Source organism: Mobula hypostoma, chromosome 4, assembly GCF_963921235.1.
Source record: "Mobula hypostoma chromosome 4, sMobHyp1.1, whole genome shotgun sequence".
NCBI lineage: Eukaryota > Metazoa > Chordata > Chondrichthyes > Myliobatiformes > Myliobatidae > Mobula > Mobula hypostoma.
This window is the reverse complement of record NC_086100.1, coordinates 2,573,458-2,594,832: the sequence shown is the minus strand read 5'-3', so window position 1 is coordinate 2,594,832 and position 21,375 is coordinate 2,573,458. Positions and strand designations below refer to the sequence as shown.

The 21,375-nt window shown below is 42.0% G+C and overlaps 1 protein-coding gene across 6 annotated transcripts in view; it reads right to left on the bottom strand.

Annotated features, from left to right (window-relative positions):
- tp63 (tumor protein p63) overlaps positions 1–21,375 on the bottom strand; it is a 444,822-nt gene that overhangs the window by 180,108 nt on the left and 243,339 nt on the right. Inside the window, exon 1 of one of the 6 annotated variants that reach the window (XM_063045243.1) lies at positions 18,888–19,086. The exons of the other annotated variants lie outside the window; for them this stretch is intronic. Within the exon in view, the coding sequence (XP_062901313.1) occupies positions 18,888–18,929 (42 nt within the window). The 5' untranslated portion in view covers positions 18,930–19,086. Of the gene's footprint in view, positions 1–18,887; positions 19,087–21,375 lie in introns of those variants that run through there. 6 annotated transcript variants of the gene reach the window in all.

Below are 21,375 nucleotides of genomic sequence, written 5' to 3'. Positions count from 1 at the left end.
CAAGGGTACATGGCCTTAAGTTGGGGTGGGAAGTTCAAAGGGGATATTAGAGGAAGGTTTTTTACTCAGAGAGTGGTTGGTGAGTGGAATGCACTGCCTGAGTCAGTGGTGGAGGCAGATACACTAGTGAAGTTTAAGAGACTACTAGACAGGTATATGGAGGAATTTAAGATGAGGGGTTATATGGGAGGCAGGGATTTAGGTCGGCACAACATTGTGGGCCAAAGGGCCTGTACTGTGCTGTACTATTCTACGTTCTATGTTCATACTTTATAGACATACAATCAATGTATATAAGCTATATTATGTATTTATATTTGTAGAAACCCCCTTACATATTTATTTGTGTTTTTATTACTATTGTGTTCTTTTAGCTTATTGTGTTTTTTTTGTATCAGATTTGGAGTAACAATTCTTTTGTTCTCCTCTAAATTTGTGTACTGGAAATGACGTGAAACAATCTTGTGATCCTGGATATTGTACACCAGCCACCACGTCGTCTAGACAGAGCAGGCTCTTGTCTGGAGCTCTACTGACAGTTCGATAGGTCCTAGTGTTCCAGTGGCTAGTTGATCTGGTTAGATTCATGTCGCTAAGGTGTTAATCACTCAACTTTCATAATGATTCCAATCTGTCCCTCAAAATGAGAAGGCCTCTGTCTCCTGCATTGCATTGAAACTCAGGGGGCTAATTGAAATGCATTATCTGAACAGATTTAGTTCATTCAATTCTGCATACTTTCAACCAAATGATCTGTTGTTTAGCATGCTAAAATGATTTGTATATCACTGATATTCATAAGATGGTTTTAAGCTCCAACCCTCTAGAAGATGACAATGGAAGGAAAAAACTGCAGAAGGTGGAATTCTGACATAAAATGGGGCAGTACATTAGCGGAGTTGCTTCACAGTGCCAGGGCTCGATTGTAACGGGTTGGTAATTCTCTGTACAAGTAATTGCCAATATATCAGAATCTTTCTTTTCCAATTTCCTTGTTTCAGACATCCCACCCTGCAAAGACTCATTTCAGGGAGGTAGCAGCCCCGCCCCCCGCAATTCCAAATCCCCCACCACCCTGGTCAACCTCCAAGTGTGTATGTAATACTTGTTTAGTGATTTTGTCTAACCTGTAAACCAAGTTAGGTATATGCATAAAATGTGACATTAAAATAAGTACATATATTATATATTATATTATCATGTTTATACTTTCACAACTTCAGGCAAGTCTACAGGGAGTTTGGCGTCATCACGTAGGACATCAATAGAGTAGTTCCTTAGCAGCTAGCCAGCTAGTTTAAATAACGTTAGTTACGCTAATGAAAGAATGACACCTGATAAACTCACCTCAACATGTCTTTTACATTTTAACCCACCATGGGCAATAGAAAAGTCACTGTTGCAAACAGTGCAACAAGCAACACTATCATTATGTTTGAGGTCGACTGTAAAGCCCGCCCACAAAGAAAACTGATAGGTCTACTTAGCACAAAGAGAGACCAATCAGGATGCTCGCTCTCGCTCTCCCTCTCAAAAAAATCGATTTGCGGGATATTATATATAATTTCCAGGCATCAGGGAGCCACTATCAATATATGGGAGACTCCCAGAACTTCCAGGAGAGGTGGGATGTCTGTTGTTTGTTTCGCGCACAACAGATGTTGTATAATCACTTACCTCATCCACAAACACTGAAAACATGGCTGTAGATCGCCACAAATCTCAGTTTAGGATAGATGGTATGAAGTTTATGATTTCCTAAATAGCACGCCTGTACTTCTGATAAGCAGTGTTCTGGAATTATGTAGAGCATACTGTAGAGCACAGAACAGGAACATGCCCTTAGGCCCACAATGTTGGTTCCAAACTAATCTGAGGGAGTATGAACTTGGTCCCCAAGATTACCTGTTAGTACAAGCCACGGTAATATGGCAGTTTTTATGATGCTACTAGAGGTTGGACCTTGGAGTTCAGAGCTCCTCTGTAAGCAGGTTTGTACATTATGGAGGATGGGTTTCCTCCGGGTGCTCTGGTTTCCTCCCACAGTTCAGAGATGTTCGAGTTGTGATTAGTGAGTTGTGGACACGCAGGAAGCATGGCAACACTTGTAGGCTGCTCCCAGCACAACCTGGCTGATTCCATTCACTGTGCTTATCGATGTAATGTGACAAATAAGGCAAACCTTTCATAAAAGTCAGCAAAATCTGTGGAGAATCAGCTAATTCTTCACCAGATCTCAGTTTTTCCTTTATGCCCCTCAGAGACAGTAAATGTTTGTCTACAGGGAATCCCACAACTAAGCTCACTTGCTCCTTGCTTGACCCACAGGCACATACTTGCCATCACAATTGGGAATACAAATCCTGCTCGTCATGAACTTCAGAGATGATAAATTGATAATTTCTCACTGGAAGAGGGAGCTTCAGTATTTGAGGGATTTAATATATTAATATTAGATAAAATTGGCAGTACCAAGCTATTTCAGCATAAGAGGAGATTTTTTCAAAGTTTATCTTTATTTGTCACATAAACTAAATTAACTGTTTAATTATCATTTTCTTTGTAGTTTAACAATTACTTACCTGCCTGTATTTAAATAGCTTTTACATACATGTAACTGTTTAGTATGTTTCCTAGTGGTTGCAGTACGTATAAGTAATTTTTTACTGTGTCTCCTAGTGGTTATATTTGTATGATTCTGGAAGCTTCTTTTGGTATTGCATTACTTAAATTGGGGCTATCTGATTGGTTGGCTCTGATCTGTGAATTTAAATGGAATGCTCCTCATCTATGGCGTAAAGAGAGCTGACCACGCGGCTTCACCATCTTTCTTGCTTCTCTCTAATCGCTATCCATATTCCAACTCTCTGTTTTATTAGTGCTTAATAAAACGATCGCAAAGCAACAAATGTTATACCTCTACCCTGACTTCCAAAAGAACCTTTGATCAAAAACATCTGAATCCAACACATGCACATCAAAACATTCAGCGCAATGCTCCATTCTGTGTTAAACCAAATGAGTATGGATGTGCTGGGGCCAGCACACAAGTGTTGCCATACTTCCAGTGCCAAAATAGAGTACCCACAGCTCAGTAACCCTAACCCATATGTCTTCGGACCATTGAGAGGACACCAGAGCACTCAGAGAAATCCCACACGCACAAACTGCTTACAGGACAGTGATGGGAATAGAATCCAACCTTACTGCTGGCATTGTAAAGTGTTACGTTAACAGCTACACTACCATGACACTATTACCTTTCAGGAAAGATTTTCAATATTTGATCAACCAAAACAATATTTCAGGATAAGAACGCAAACAACAGGAATTCTGCAGATGCTGGAAATTCAAGCAACACACATAAAAGTTGCTGGTGAACGCAGCAGGCCAGGCAGCATCTCTAGGAAGAGGTGCAGTTGACGTTTCAGGTCGAGACCCTTCGTCAGGACTAACTGAAGGAAGAGTGAGTAAGGGGGTGAAAGTTGGAGGGGGAGGGGAGATCCAAAATGATAGGAGAAGACAGGGGGGGGGGGATAGAGCCAAGAGCTGGACAGGTGATAGGCAAAAGGGATACGAGAGGATCATGGGACAGGAGGTCCGGGAAGAAAGACAAGGGGGGGGGGGAACCCAGAGGATGGGCAAGGGGTATATTCAGAGGGACAGAGGGAGAAAAAGGAGAGTGAGAGAAAGAATGTGTGTACAAAAATAAGTAACAGATGGGGTACGAAGGGGAGGTGGAGCATCAGTGGAAGTTAGAGAAGTCAATGTTCATGCCATCAGGTTGGAGGCTACCCAGACGGAATATAAGGTGTTGTTCCTCCAACCTGAGTGTGGCTTCATCTTTACAGTAGAGGAGGCCGTGGATAGACATGTCAGAATGGGAATGGGATGTGGAATTAAAATGTGTGGCCACTGGGAGATCCTGCTTTCTCTGGCGGACAGAGCGTAGATGTTCAGCAAAGCAGTCTCCCAGTCTGCGTCGGGTCTCGCCAATATATAAAAGGCCACATCGGGAGCACCAGACGCAGTATATCACCCCAGTCGACTCACAGGTGAGGAAGGGGCTTCCCTTCCTCCACTATCAGCTCTGCTCTTAAACGCATCTCCCCCATTTCAAGTACATCTGCTCTCACTCCATCCTCCCGCCACCCCACTGGGAATAGGATTCGCCTGGTCCTCACCTACCACCCCACCAACCTCCGGGTCCAACATATTCTCCGTAACTTCCGCCACCTCCGACGGGATCCCACCACTAAGCACATCTTTCCCTCTCCCCCTCTCTCTGCATTCCGCAGGGATCGCTCCCTACGCAACTCCCTTGTCCATTCATCCCCCCCATCCCTCCCCACTGATCTCCCTCCTGGCCCTTATCCGTGTAAGCGGAACAAGTGCTACACATGCCCTTACACTTCCTCCCTTACCACCATTCAGGGCCCCAAACAGTCCTTCCAGGTGAGGCAACACTTCACCTGTGAGTCGACTGGGGTGATATACTGCGTCCGGTGCTCCCGATGTGGCCTTTTATATATTGGCGAGACCCGACGCAGGCTGGGAGACCGCTTTGCTGAACATCTACGCTCTGTCCGCCAGAGAAAGCAGGATCTCCCAGTGGCCACACATTTTAATTCCACATCCCATTCCCATTCTGACATGTCTATCCACGGCCTCCTCTACTGTAATGATGAAGCCACACTCAGGTTGGAAGAACAACACCTTATATTCCGTCTGGGTAGCCTCCAACCTGATGGCATGAACATCGACTTCTCTAACTTCCGCTGATGCCCCACCTCCCCCTCGTACCCCATCTGTTACTCATTTTTATACACACATTCTTTCTCTCACTCTCCTTTTTCTCCCTCTGTCCCTCTGAATATACCCCTTGCCCATCCTCTGGGTTCCCCCCACCCCTTGTCTTTCTTCCCGGACCTCCGGTCCCATGATCCTCTCGTATCCCTTTTGCCAATCACCTGTCCAGCTCTTGGCTCCATCCCTCCCCCTCCTGTCTTCTCCTATCATTTTGGATCTCACCCTCCCCCTCCAACTTTCAAATCCCTTACTCACTCTTCCTTCAGTTAGTCCTGACGAAGGGTCTCGGCCTGAAACGTTGTCTGCACCTCTTCCTAGAGGTGCTGCCTGGCCTGCTGCGTTCACCAGCAACTTTTATGTGTGTTTAAGGATAAGAGTTAATTTATGGAATAACTCTACAGTAAAACAGTAATTATGTTCTATGTTCTATGTAAAACAGTAATTATATTTGGTATTGATTAATTGAAACTGGATATTTTGCAAAATTTGGGGTTAAATTGCTTCAACTCACCTAATGAGGGCCTGGATGACAGTCAAGCTCCTGAGTTGTAAGTTCTGGATGTGACCCCCTTTTCTGATCACCTAAGTGCAGCCCTTACCTGAGACTCGTTAGGCCAAATGGCATAATTCTGCTGCTCGGTCTTATGGTCTTACTGGATCTGCAAATGTTGTGACTTTAGTGACATTAAAGTCACAAATAATTTCCTGAAACTTGACAGGTCTTCATTGTGTGAGCAATCCCTTATCTCAAGTGAAGTCTTTTTCTGAGAAGGTACTGTCTCCGTACAAGTAACTGCCGATATTTCATATCATTTCCTTCTAATTATTCATTTGTTTCCAGCACAGCAGACAAACAGTCTTTATAATCACTTGCCTCATCCACAAACAGTGAAAACATGGCTGTAGATCGCCACAAATCTCAGCCTAGGGCGGACAGTATGAAGTTTACGATTTCCTAAGTACCACGCCTGTACTGATGAGCAGTGATCTGGGATTACCTAGAGCATTCTGTAGAGCACAGAACAGTACAACACGGGAACGTGCCCTTCGGCCCACAATGTTGTGCCAAACCAATTGAATTAGTAATCAAATTGCCAAGGCTGTCTATACAAGGCCCATATCCTTCCATTTTCCTCACATTCATGTGTCTATCTAAATGTCTCTTAAAAGTTTCTAATGTATCTACCTCAACAACCACCCCAGGCAGCACATCCCAGGCACCCACCACTCTCTGTGTAAAAATACTTTCCCCTCACATCTCCTTTGAAATTACCTCCTCTCACCTTCACTGCATGCCCTCTGATACCAGACATTTCAACCCTGGGAAAAAGATACTGTCTGTGCCTCTCATAATCTTATAAAATCACTATTAGATCTCCCTTCGGCCCCTGCCACTGCAGAGGTTACGACCCAAGTTTGTCCAACCGCATGCCCTCTGATCCAGGTAGCATCCTTTTCTGCCCCTTCTCCAAAGCCTCGACATCCTTCCTATATAGGAGTGACCAGAATCGTATGAGTTTTATAAAGCTGCAACATAACTTCTTGATGTTTGAGCTCAGTGCCTTGACTGATAAAGGCAAGCATGCCATACACCTTCTTAACCACCCTATCAATCCGTGTAGGGAGTTATGAACTTCGTCCCCAAGATTACCTGCTAGTAAAAGTCATGGTACTACAGCAGTTTTTGTGATGCTACCAGAGCTTGGGTCTTGGAGTTCAGAGCTCAATTCTGGCGTCCTCTGTAAGTAAGTTTGTACGTTCCTTCCTGTGTGCGCATGTGTTTCCTCCGGGTGCTCTGGTTTCCTCCCACAGTCCAAAGACATACCGATTAGTAGGTTAATTGGTCATTGTAAATTGTCTTGTGACTAGGTTGGGGTTAAATATGCTGGCAGTGTGGCTCGAGGGGCCTGTTGTGCGCTGTATCTCTGTATAAATAAATCTGAAGATGTTTAGAAAAAAAAACAAATGTTGCAGTGTGGTATGCACTTCAAAATTCCAGGTTAGAGAAAGGACTGATGTGTTAGGTATAATTCTTCATCAAAGAGTGTCTGGAGTCAAAGGACGTTGACAACAATTTCCACCCCTGCCTGAAACTAGATGATACCAGACATGATATGGAGACTTGTAAATCCTTTGTATGTCACCAAGATGATATCACGATAGAGGAGAGTAGCGAATCGGGGGGAAGGAACAGGAAATATCTGAACACAGGAGATTCTGCAGGTGCTGAAAATCCAGAGCAGCACACACCAAATGCTGGAGGAACTCAGCAGGCCAGGCAGCATCTATGGAAATTAATTAACAGCCAACATTTTGGGCCAAGACCCTTCAACAGGACTGGAAAGGAAGGGGGAAGACAGTAGAATAGGGAGGTGGGTGGGAGAGGATAGGAGAACAAGCTAGAAGGTGATAGGTTAGATCAAGTGGGTGAAGGACAGGGATGAAGTGAGAAGCTGGGTGGTGAAAAGTGAAGCCAGATGGCTGGTGAAGGTAAAGGGCTGTTTTATTTTACTTGCTGATTTAACTAAGTAAAACTAAGTTATCAATAGTATTTGAGTATCTCTGGTGTGACTATAAGCATGAAGGGCTGACGTAGTAAAATGGCAAAAACTAATAATCTGTAAATAATTTCTCTATATTTGGAATTTGTGACGTTATTAGAAAGCAAGGTGGTGCCAGTGACCAACAGCTACATCGTTAGATAGCTCACAAACTACTCAATACACTTGTTCCTTTAAATATACCCCTTCTCCTGCACTGCAATTGACTGCAGCCTGTAATTTCCATTTTGAGGATGTGATTTTGAGCCAACGAAATGAACTGAGGGTTTTGGTGAGGTCGAAGGTGGAGTGTGCAGGGGTAGTCATTGACAGCAGATAGCAGATCAGGAAAACATGTTGGCTCCGTTACTCTGCACTGATTAAAGTGTCAATCAAGATTCAAATTGACAAGGCTGAGAGTGGAAACAAACGGGGTTCAGCTCTTTTGCCTGCGTTTGACCAGTCTCCCCATCGCAGCTGCCAGTGGAAGGTGCAGGAATCTTGTGTCCCACACCGCCAAGTGCAATCACCTTGGCGGCTCGTGGCTGTGGACTCATCTTTTGGGGAACTCAGCTCTTTGATGTCTAACGTTCTCTGCGTCGATCACAACTGTGGACTCCCTTTTGGAACTCTGCGGTTTGATGTTTAACGGTCCTTGGTGCTGAATACAACTGCAGACACACTTTTAGGGTCTCTGCGGTTTGATGTTTAACGGTCCTTGGTGCTGAATACAACTGCAGACACACTTTTAGGGTCTCTGCGATGCATCTTCCATGTGTTTTTCTTTACTCTTTTGTTCCTATTTGTAATTGTTCGAGGCATTTCAGCACGGAACTGGTTCTGTGGCTGTGGCCTGCGGCTACTGTCAACTCTCTGTGTTTTGATGATCTGTAACGTTCTGTGTTATTTGCTCGTTTCCTGGTGCTTGTGCAATTTGCTCTTTTTTCTGCACGTTCGGTGTATGATGGTCTTGTGTGGTATTTTTCTTTAAGTGGGTTCCACGGTGTTTCTTTGTTTTGTGCCTGCCTGCAGGAAGACGAATCTCAGGGTTGTATACTACGTACTTTGATAATAAATGTACTTTGAAACTTTACTATTAATAATAGCATTCAATGCCATATTCACGATTCTAGATCCGAGATTGTTTAATGTCATTTCCAGCACACAGGTGTAACGGAGGAGTATAAAATCAGTTACTCTGGATCCAATGCAGCACAGAAAAACACACAATAAGATAAATAACATGATAATGATAACAAAAAGCACAATAAATATAAACACAAATACATGCACAATCAAAGCAGTTGCATCTCTGGGCACTGCCATCTTGATCAACCTTCTCCTTGGGAAGGATGGCATTCGGATTCTAACATCACTTTTTACCATCTCATTCTGAGAAATGAATATTTTGAATGTAATCAATTCAGAATATTATCCTTCAATTATAAATTTCTGGTCCATCCAATAGGCAGATTGTCCTAGGTATTATAGAACACTAAAATCTGTCCAAAGTCCCTGCCTCTCCATTATTGTAAGTTCTTAATTATATATACAGAAAGGTGCCGGAAAAGGACCAGTAACATCATGAAGGATCAGTAACATCATGAAGGATCTCACCCACCCTGCTCATGGACTGTTTGTTCAACTCCCATCAGGGAGGAGGCTACATAGCATCCACACCAGGACCACCAGACTCAAAATCAGTTACTTTCCCCAAGCAGTAAGGCTGATCAACACCTCCACCCACTTACCCACCCCTCCACACCCCCAACCACCACTACTTTATCATTTCCTGTCAGTCACCTTATGTACAGACACTCCTGTGCCTAGTGTTACTTTATGGACACACAATCAACCTATGAATATAAGGTATCATCTATTTATATTTATTGTTTTTTATTATTATTGTGTTCTTTATCTTATTGTGTTTTTCTTGTGCTGCATTGGATCATTAGTAACAATTATTTTTTTCTCTTTTACACTTGTGTACTAGAAATGGCATTTAACAATCTTCAGTCTTGAATCTTGGCACCATAAAGCACTTAGAGAATCGCAGCCTCCATTGTATTTCAACGATTATAGTTCATTTTTAAATCCAGCTTTTCAAATATTCAGGCATTCTTTGCACAGTCCCCGAGTTTGACCTTTAAAAAGTTTTTTTTTTGTTCTGCTTTTGTAATGCAGGGTGTAAGAAGCAGGATGATTCATGGGGACAGGTGGTTGGGTAAAAAATGATGATTATTGAGCCTGAAGCCACATTGTTGACTAAGTCTGCTTCATAGACTAAAATGGCTGAGTGTACCACTTTGTTTCATCTGATCGTCATACTTTTTGTGCCTGTCTTTCTTTACCTGGGAGTGTACAATCAGGGCACAGACTGATTGGTAAAACTTGTGTTTCTTGTAAACCAGTTGTGGCTTTGAGGGGAACAGGATGACAATGATAATAACTTTTTTACCGAGCTCTTTTCATACAGTCAATGCAGTTCAAAGTGCCTTTACACTGGCATAAAGTGTCAATGTCAAAATAAAAGAAAAAGGAACATGAAAATAAAAGACTAAAAGATTGTTAGTTATAAGCAAGGTTAAATAAATAGATTCAGAATCAGAATCAGGTTTAACACCACTGGCATGTGTTTTGAAATATGTTGTTTTCCAGCAGTAATACATTGCAATACATAATAAAAAAAACTGTAACTTACTATGAGAAATGAATATCTGAAACATAAGTTAAATTAGTGGAAAAAGTATGGGAAAATAGTGAGGTAGTGTTGATAGTGAGGATTCATGATGGAGCTGGCTGTGTTTACAACAATCTGCAGCTTTTTCTGATCCAGAGCAGTTGCCCCTCCAACCAGACAGTAATGCTTATCTCTGACTGGTGGGAGACTTACCCAGAACATTAAGATTTATGGAAATAAAATACAAAAATACACATAAACATGAAAAGACAGAAAGGTGTTCATTAAAAGCAAGGTTAAATAAATAGGTTTTGAGCTGGTGTTTGAAAGTGTCCAGTCAGTCTGCATCCCTTATAGCTTTAGATATTGAATTCCATAGTTTAGGAGTGTAGTTCAATATGCTGAGCTGTCGATTTAAGAGACCTGAGAGCTCAAGCAGGACTATAAAACAAAACCGATTCTGTGATGTACTCCGGTCCCAGACCATTGAGAACTTTAAAAACAGGTAAGAGAACTCATAAATCAATTCTAAAAGATACAGGAAGCCAATGCAGAGTAGCTGGGACTATCCTCCCACATTGCAAAGATGTACAGGTTAGGGTTAATGAGTTGACGCTGGAAGCATGGTGACACTTGCGGGCTGTCCCCAGCACATGCTAGGACCAATGTTGGTCATTGATGCAAAATGACGCATTTTGCTCTATGTTTCAATGCACATGTGACATATAAAGCAAAGCTCTTTATCTTTAGACTGATTGGCAGGTCGTTAACAGTGACAGTTTTTGTGAATAGTCATGCTTAGGCAGTTTTCCACACTGTCACATAGATAGCAATATTGAACCACTTTGAACCATCATAGTTAAGGACACAGCTACAGAGCACATATTTTCAGTACTACAGCCAGGATATTGTCTGATCCTGCAGCCTCCGTACTCTCAGCTGCTTCCTGATATCACAAAAGCTAGAAGATTGGGTGAACACCAAAAAAACAGGAAGGAAGTTTCAATCTGACAGGATATCAAAGCTTCAAGATTTTTTTAATGTCTTTTCCTATACACAGATACAAAGGAGAACAAGATACTGTAATTGTTACTCTGGATCTGATGCAGCAAAAAAAGCCAAAAAGTTAAAGAAAGTCACTGTACATAAGATTGATTGTATGTCCATAAAGTGATGTTAGGCACAGGAGTGTCTGTACATAAGGTGACTGGCAGGAAGTGATAAAGCAGTGGTGGTTGGGGGTATGGAGGGGTGGGTTGGTGGGTGAAGATGTTGATCAGCCTTACTGCTTGGGAAAAGTAACTCTTTTTGAGTCTGGTGGTCCAGGCGTGGATGCTACGTAGCCTCCACCATGATGGGAGTGGGAAAAACTGTCCATGAGCAGGGTGGGAGGGATCTATCATGATGTTACTGGTCCTTTTCCAGCACATTTTTGTATATAGTCATAGTCATACTTTATTGATCCCGGGGGAAATTGGTTTTCATTACAGTTGCACCATAAATAATAAATAGTGATAGAAATAGTAATAGTAATATTACTATTAGTAAATAGTAAAAGTCATGGAAATAATAAACAGTAATAGAATAGTAATAGAAAATAGTAATAAATAGTTAAATAGTAATATGTAAATTATGCCAGTAAATTATGAAATAAGTCCAGGACCAGCCTATCGGCTCAGGATGTCTGACCCTCCGAGGGAGGAGTTGTAAAGTTTGACGGCCACAGGCAGGAGTGACTTCCTATGACGCTCTGTGTTGCATCTCGGTGGAATGAGTCTCTGGCTGAATGTACTCCTGTGCCCACCCAGTACATTATGTAGTGGATGGGAGACATTGTCCAAGATGGCATGCAACTTAGACAGCATCCTCTTTTCAGACACCACCGTCAGAGAGTCCAGTTCCATCCCCACAACATCACTGGCCTTACGAATGAGTTTGTTGATTCTGTTCGTGTCTGCTACCCTCAGCCTGCTGCCCCAGCACACAACAGCAAACATGATAGCACTGGCCACCACAGACTCGTAGAACATCCTCAGCATCGTCCGGCAGATGTTAAAGGACCTCAGTCTCCTCAGGAAATAGACACAGCTCTGACCCTGGTCCCAGGTCACTAAAATTGCCGTTAAAGCAGCTGTTCTAGCATGCAGAGAACATTAAACACAGCATCAATCATTTCCAATTATATTTTATGATTCAATAATGTAGTATTGAGCAGGTTTTGGTCCATTGTCTCTTTTGCATCACCTTTAAGCAGCTTTGTAATCCCCCTTTCAACTCTGCCAGGTCCAAACAAGAATCTCAAGACATGAATATGAAGACCGAGACTGACAATCTAGTTCATCACTAGGGGAGTGTTGTAGTGCAGAAGTTACGTCTCATCAACTCCTTCTGGTACAAATAAAGGATTTCACAGCACCACTATTACTCCCAATGCTCTGCTGTACAGGAGCTATGCCTCTCAAACCAAACTGCTACTGCAAATCCAAATTTCAGCAAAAATTGATCTTCTGAGCTATTATTGCATTGCATTTGAAAATAATACAAAAATCAAATATCGTGCAAAAATCTCCAGTACATGTAAAAAATTTTGTAAAGCAAAGATACTTTCAAAAATAATTAAATGTTTCTTAAAATCAAAAAAAAACTACAAAGAGCAGTAAAAAGTCTAAAACTAAACCAATTCAATATTTGGTGTGACCACCTGATGCCTTTAAAACTATATCAGTTCTCTTGGCTACACTGTTGTGCAGTTTTATAAGAAAATCGGCTGGTAAGTTGTTCCAAGCATCTTGGAGAACTTGCCATAGTTCTTCTGTAGACTTTGGCTGTCTTGCCTGCTTCTGTCTCTCCAGGTAATCCCAACAGCCTCGATGATGTTGAGATCAGGGCTCTGTGGAGGCCACACCTTCTGAAACCAGATAAAAACCTGGGGCATCCAGGACTTTTGCTCAGTACTGAACAGGCCCTTCCAGTCCAACGATACACACTGTCCAGCAACCCACCTATTCAACACTAGCCTAAAGGGAAAACTTACAATGACCATGTGGTGTATCTTTGGACTGTGGGAGGAAACTACAGAACCCAGAGGACACCCATAATGTTCACAGGGAGAATGTACAAGCTCTTACAGACAATGCTGGAAGGAACCCTGAACTGTAACAGTATTATGTTAACCACCATGCTACCATTTTATTTTTCTATATTTGATACATGGATCCCACAGCGAGTACACTAAATGATAATGGTCTTACAGTTAGAAATGGGTCCTTCCATTGACATTGTGTCTATCTATACTCAGCCCGCTTGTCTACAATACTTGCTCCCATCAAGGACAAGATACAGGATCCTGAAGACACACATTCAACGTATCAGGAACAGTTTCTTACTCATTGCCGTCAGGTTTCTGAATGGACAATGAACCCATATACACTACCTCTAGTTTTTTTACTTTCTTTTTGCACGACTTATTTAATTCAACTTTTATAAACATTTCTTATTGTAATTTATAGTTTTTTGATGTACTGCTGCCACAAAACAACACATTTCATGTATACCAGTGATGCTAAAGCTGATTCTCATTCTAATTCAGTTAAGTCCTCACCCATTTCCTGAGAATCTGTAGATGGATGATCTCACAGATCTTTATGAGGATCTACTCTCTCCCTCACCCTTTTTAATAGGTTCAGTTTGCCCTCTTTTCTCCATGGTCACCCGTTCTCTACATGACATTACCAACCCCACCCTGCAATCCATCACAGTCAAGTTGAACGAAAACTGCAGACAATTCTCTATAAACAAGAATACTCAACATATTTTATGCATGGATCTAGTTTTGCCAAATTAGAACTGCCATGAAGGTTGATAGTGTTTGCGCTGTATTCCTGTCAGGACTGTTTGAGTCACTGGACAGGTGGGGAATTATTAACCCCCATAAATTACCTCTCGAGATGACGAGAGTGCTTTGATCAACATTAAAGAGTAGCAACGTGCAGCCAGGCTGAGGGTTTAACTTTGTTCTCTATCATCTGACTGAACACTGCAATTAGGCAGAATACTCAATCTCCCTCAGCTGCAGATGAAAATAGTCCGTAACTGCACTGTGCTGGTAACTTAGAGAACGTCAGAGCCACCAGGTCACAAATGCTCAGAGATTCCATCCACTAAGTTAGTGGCCAGACCTACACAAAATGTAGATAGAACATAAAAACCACTTTTTAAAATCACGTGGCTGACATTCCACTACACGTGAGTATTTAGTATCTTTACTACTGTCCGCATGCTTGATGACCAGGCCTAACATCTAAAAACTTACTTCATTTTAGTTTATTTTATTTAGAGATACAGCACAGAACAGGCCCTTCTGACCCAATGAGACACACTGCCCAGCAACCCATATATTTAACCCTATAATCACAGGATAATTTACAATGACCAATTAACCCACTAACCGTAACGTCTTTGCTCTGTGGGGGACAACTGGAGCATCCGCAGGAAGCCCATACGCCCACGGGAAGGAACGTACAAACTCTTTAGAGAGGATGCAGGAATTGAACTCCAAACTCCAACGCCCCAGGCTGTAATAGCCGCTATGCTACCATGCTGCACAGTTTTGTGTTGTGGACCCCAATTATATCAGACTTGTGGTGCTGGTGATAGAAATTCTGTGGTTACAACTGAGTGCATTGTGGAATTAAACGTTGCTTGGCAGTTTCTACCCACAACTACTGATTAAAGATATCAAGCACAAAGGTATTTTAAATAGCCACCCAAACATTACTGTTTGGGACAATATGAAAATACATGGTGTGAGCCGTTTGGTGGTTCTTTTTCAGTTGTTTTTGTCAGAATCAGAATCAGGTTTAATATCATCAGTAGATGTTGTGAAATATGTTGTTCTGCACAGTGGTACATTGCAATACACAATAATTTAAAAATCTATAAATTACAAGAAAAGTATACAGAAAAATAAATTAAATTATGTAGTGCAAATGAGAGGCAAAACACTGCGAAAGAGTTCATGAGCTCATTGTCCATTCAGAAATTTGATGACAGAGGGGAGGAAGCTGTTCCTGAAACATTGAGTGTGTCTTCAGGCTCCCGCATCTCCTCCTTAGCGGCAGCAGTGAGAAGAGGGCGTGTCCTGGGTGATGGGGGCCCTTAATGCTGGATGTCAACTTTTTGAGGCATCACCTACTGAAGATGTCCTCGATGCTGGGGAGGCTGGTGTCCATAACTCAAGTGGCTGATTTTGCACCTTTCTGCAGTCTTTGCCGATCCTGTGCAGTGGCCCCTCCGTACCAGATAGTGACACAACTAGTTAGAAACCTCTTCGTGGTACTTCTGTAGAAATTTGCCAGTGTCTTATTTTTGCGAGTGTAGTAACTATTACATTTTTTCTTCTTTATGGTCTGAGGCTCTTTGCAAAAGACAATCTAAGTTGCACATTTGGCGGTCCGAAACCAATCTCTTTGAAATTGGAGGCATATAGACTCTGGTATCAGCAACCTTGCTTCAACATTGAAGAACTTCTAAAGTGATTCCACATCCAATTAACAAGTCAGGCAACATTTATGGAAATTATTAAACAGTCGACAACTCAAGTCAAGACCCTTCCTTGGGACTCTTCTGAAGAATTCTTCTGAGAACATTTTGTCCTCAGCAAGGGCCTTCCTTTTTTCCTCCTTCACCCGCACCTCACTGACTTCCACACCCGTCATGACACCCAGCTCCTCTTCTCTCATCTCCATCTCTGAGTCCACTTCTTTGGTAAGAATTCCCCCACTTCACACTGATGGCTCCTTCTCCCGTCTTCAATGCTTCTCCTCTTCTTGGACACCCTGCTCTGGATCTTTTCACCTCTGATCGCCCACAAGACATCAACTGGCTCAATTTTTACTCCTCATGTATGCGAAGGATGTAAGAAATAAAGTCAATTCAATCCAATTCAATTTAGCAGTCCTCTCTCCCCTCGAATATTACAAGAGTCCTGATGAAGGGTCTCAACCGAAAAAGTCAACTGTTTATTCATTTCCACAGATGCTGCCCGACCTTCTTCTAATATTTTGCGTGAGTGTGTTTCTCTGGACTTCCAGTATCCGCAGAATCGCTTGTGTCCACAGCTAATTGTCACATGCATTATTTTGATATTTTTTCCATACTGCTTGCTGATTTTACATTCACTAGTATGTGTTTGCCCATATTTGTTACAGGAACTGTCTCAGAGGATTCTCACCTGCAGAAGCTTCCGAATGACAGTGCAAACTTCCTGAATGTCAGCATCTCTGAAATCTAACCTGGGCCCAACATATTGAAACAACTACAAAGAAGGCATGATATTTCATTAGGAGTTTGAGGAGATTTGATATGTCACTAAAGACTCTCAAAGGTTTCTACATACGTACCGTGGAGAGCATTCTAACTGGTTGTGGCACTGTCGGAGAGGTCACTGCACAGGATCGGAAAACACTACAGAAAGTTGTAAACTCCGCCAGCTCCCTCATGGGCACCAGCCTCCCCAGCATCGAGGACATCTTCAAATGGTGACGCCTCAAAAAGGCAGCATCCATCATTAAGGACCGCCATCGCCCAGTATATGCCCTCTTCTCATTGCTACCCCAGGGAGGAGGTACAGGAGCCTGAAGACACACACTCACATTACGCACATAATCATCAAAAATTGCAAAGTAAGTATTCATACAACTCCACTCACTAAATCACCCCCTATTCCCCAAACACCACTATTTTATCATTTCCTGTCAGAATCACCTTACGTACAGACACTCCTGTGCCTAGCGACACTTTATGGACATACAATCAATCTATCTATATAAGCTATCCTATATATTTATATTTCTTGTGTCTTATTGTTTTTGTGTCCTTTATCCTTTGTGTTCTTTTATGCTGCATCTGTTCTGGAGTAACTATCATTTTGCTCTCCTTTCCCCATCACCCATTTCATGCCCTTTTCTTGTTGCTACGATCAAGGAGGAGGTACAGGAGCCAGAAGACACACAGTCAACTTTTCAGGAACAGCTTCTTCTCCTCCATCATCAGATTCCTGAATGGACAATGAGCCCATGAGCACTGGCTCAGTATTTTTCCCTTTTTGCACTAATTTAATATATAAGTATATATATACTTATCATCATAATTGATAGCTCTTTATTAGGTATTGCTTTGACTGCTTTCATGACCTATGCCACTGATACTGAACCTGATTCTGATTTGCATGTGTATATGGAAATGACATGAAACAATGAATAAATCACAGTTAACAGTTTCCAGACAATCACTGTCCGTACTTGGCTGATTGTGAACTTCAGTGAGTTCTGACTGTCGCTTTTAAACATCTGGCATTTAATAAGGGTGTAACACATCACTCAGCAAGGAGTAAATGGCTGTATTATGGATCTCAGTAAATACATTCGACTGTAATTTTAAAGCCTGCACACTTGAAGAGAACCAAGTAGAGCCAATGAAGGGACGTGAGGTATTTGTGCTGCAGAAATGTGTATGAGTTCCGCTCATCACTGAAAATCTGGTCAAAGTGAGCAGTGATTAAGCTTCAGATAAACAGTCCAAAAACCTGAACATGTTATTTGGAGGCTGCCTTTTGGCAAATGAATGTAACCTGGACTGCCCGCAGTAATATGGGATGTTGTTTTGTTTAATTTGAAGAAGATGTCTTATCTTTCCAAAGATCAGAATTTGACCAGGGCTGCTGCATTATTAAAGCATTAACCCACACTCTCAAAAGGCAACTTTCCCTCATCACCGGACTCTGCCAACTCACTTCACTTGCTGCACACATTTCCAAATCTCCAGCCTGTTCACCTGGACTACTTTGGGAGACTGGATGCATAATTTTACACATACTAATGAGTTACTGACAGAACAGTTTTGAAAAGCAGACTGTGCAGAACTCCACAGAAAAATATATACACACTTCATTCCATTACCTGCTATCACTAAATATTCAACAAAATTCCTCAAGACAATGACATCGTACAATGACATTTGCAACGTCAATAGTGCAGAAAAGTCTAGTTCTTCACTACCCATGATCCAAAAATTGAAACACAGCAAAGTCCAAGATTTTTAATGTCAACCCTATCACAAACACATAATTTCCAAGCTTCTCACCAAATTTCCAGAACTAACTCAAGGTGTGAAAACAACAAGAGATTCTGCAGATGCTGGAAATCCAGAGCAACACACAAAATGCTGGAGGAGCTCAGCAGGTCAGGCAACGTCTATGGAAATGAATAAACTGTCAATGTTTCAGGCCAAGACCCTTCATCAGGACTGAAAAGTAAGGAGGAAGGCGATTTGACAAAGTTGTTTCAATAAATGAATTAGCAATCTGTACAGCTACTACTTCTAATAGTGGCTGATCTTGAACTTGGATGAAGTGTTCAAAAGGACATTTGAGATTTAGAGCATAGAACATAGAACAATATTGTGCTAAACCAAATAAATTATTAATCAAATGGCCAACTAAACTAACCTCTTCTTCCTACACAATGTCCATATCCTTCCATTTTCCTCACATTCATGTGCGTATCGAAATGACTCTTAAAATTCTCTAATGTACCTGCCTCTACCACCACCCCAGGCAGCACATTCCAAGCACCCACCACTCTCTGTGTAAAAAAAGCCATCTATCAGTTAAATTAAATTAGTTAAATATGACTGTGTAAACGATTTAGAAAATCACAGATTTGATTCAATTGCAATGCAGAGTCTGGAGACTGTACGATATGAAGGGCAATTCTGCATGGATAAATCACAGCAGGATGCAATCAGAGCAGGTTCGGTCTGAGTGGATGTGAGCTCTCTGTACTGGCAGATCAGCTTACCTCACTGTACTGTGGCTGGGCTGCATTCTCCAAGTACAGCATGTTTGCAGCGATGTTGATGAGCACAGAAGTGCCGTCGCCTGCCTCCAGGTTCCTGGCTCTGTCTATGCTGGGACTTCTAGTTCAGATTGAGTGAGAGAGAGAGTGTGTGTGTGTGTTTGTGTGTTTGTGTGTGTGTGTGTGTGTGTGTGTGTGTGTGTGTGTGTGTGTCTGTTTTTTTAAACCAGATTCTCTTATATGTAGACCTGGTTGAACAGGTAAGCTACAAAGGGGTGGGACCTCCACGCCAGCTGCCAGCCAATCTTTCCCAAACTTCCACCTCAAACGTGTAAACTCAACACCAATGGAATTCTCCAGCAGCTCATCTACATATCAGCCTCTCCCCCTCCATTACATCCCTTACTTGCTACTTTTCCCAAACTTTCTCTATATCGACGTTATACTGCAGCTCACTTATTACCCAAGTAGTTGTAGGATGTTTCACTATAATATGTTGACTGGAGTGGGGCTTTGGAGTGGTGGGGGGTGGGCAGCATTTCCTGTCAGTCACCTTACCTATAGACACTCCTGTGTCTAGTGTCACTTTATGGACATACAATCAATCTATGTATATAAGCTAGCTTATGTATTTATATTTATTGTGTTTTTTTATTATTGTGTTTTTGTGCTGCATCAGATCCAGAGTAACTATTATTTTGTTCTCCTTTACACTTGTGTACTGGAAAAGACATTAAACAATCTGGAGTCTTGAATAAATGTAGTTGTTGATTGGAAAAATCACAGCTCCCCACTCTGTAGCAGAATCCCTTCCTGCCTTACCTGCTGCTTCTGTACAATTGACCGGCTAATTGACACAACAATCACAACACAGTGACCTCTGCTCTCCTCCAGGCACTTAGCACACTCACTGAAGCTTGCTCCTGAGATACCTATTGTAAACCTGGCTGGTGGTAGAATATACAGGTGTACAGCTGTGGCCATACAGTCAACTGGAAAAGCAAAAGACGCTTGCAAGAACTTAAACCAGTAATTCCCTGACTGAAACTGATAATCGTGGGGGAAGCCGTAACATTAACCCCTTCAATGCATCACCTTCTTCAATGATAAAAACTTCAAACTTCAAAGTATATTTACTATCAAAGTATATATGTGTCACCATAAACAATCCTCAGATTCATTTTCTTGCAGGCATACACAGTAAATACAAAGAAACAACAAAAAACAACAAACACAATAATAATAATAATAATAATAATAAATAATCTGGAGAACATGGGATGTCCTTGAAAGTGACCCCATGGATCGTGGGAACAGTTCAGCAATGGGGTGAGTGATGTTGAGTGAAGTTATCCCCTCTGGTTCAACAGCCTGTTGACTGAAGTGTAATAACTGTTCCTGAACCTAGCAGTGTGAGTTCTGAGGCTCTTGTATCTTATTCTTGATGGTAGTTATAAGAAGAGAGCATGTCCTGGGCGGTGGGGCTCCCTAATGATGGATCCTGCTTTCCTGCGATAATGCTTACTAACTTACTGATAAGCAATATTTCGATTTTAATTTGAAGTTACTGAACTGCTCTTCTTTCTTATACTGCAGTCCTTTCTCTTGAGAAATGGAACCAATAACTAGTGGGCAGAGATTCCAGTGAGAGGGGAAAGATTTAAAAGTGATGCGAGAGACAACTTTTTCACACAGTGGTAATTATACGGACTGAGCTGCCAGAGGTAGTGCTTCAGACACATAACATTCAGAAAACATTTGGATAAGTAGATGGACAAGAAAGGTCTAGGGATATGGACCAATGTGGACAAGTGCGACTAACATGGACAGGCTGGGCCGAACAGCCTGTTTCTGTGCTATATAAACCTATGGCTGCGAATTCAGGTCAGCTGTTTGAAAACAGCCTTTCATCCTCTCACAGCAGTTAGTTCCCAGCACTGCAAAGTATACTATTCAATTCAAGATTGTTTAATATCATTTCCTGTTCACTAGTATAAAGGAGAACTAAAAACTATTCCGGATCCAACGCAGCACAAAAAGACACAACAAGATAAAGAAAACAATAAATATAAATACATAAGATAGCTTATATACATAGATTAATTTTATATCCATAAAGTGACACTAGACACAGGAGTGTCTGCACATAGGTGACTCTGACAGGAATTGATAACGTCATGGTGGTTGGGGGTGTGGAGGGGTGCGTTAGTGGGTGGAGGTGTTGATCAGCCTCACTGCTTGGGGAAAGGAACTGTTTTTGAATCTGGTGGTTCTCGCATTGATGTGCTGTAGCCTCCTCCCTGATGGGAGTGGGACAAACCATCCATGAGCTTTCCTGGCACCTTTTGGTATGCATGCCCATGATGGTGGGAAGGCGGGTGCCAGTGCTGCAGTTTTGACTACCCGTTATAGAGCAGTTTCCAAATCCTGCAGTGACACGGCTTGTTAGGATGTTCTCCACCGTGTACCTGTAGAATGACGTGAGTATAGA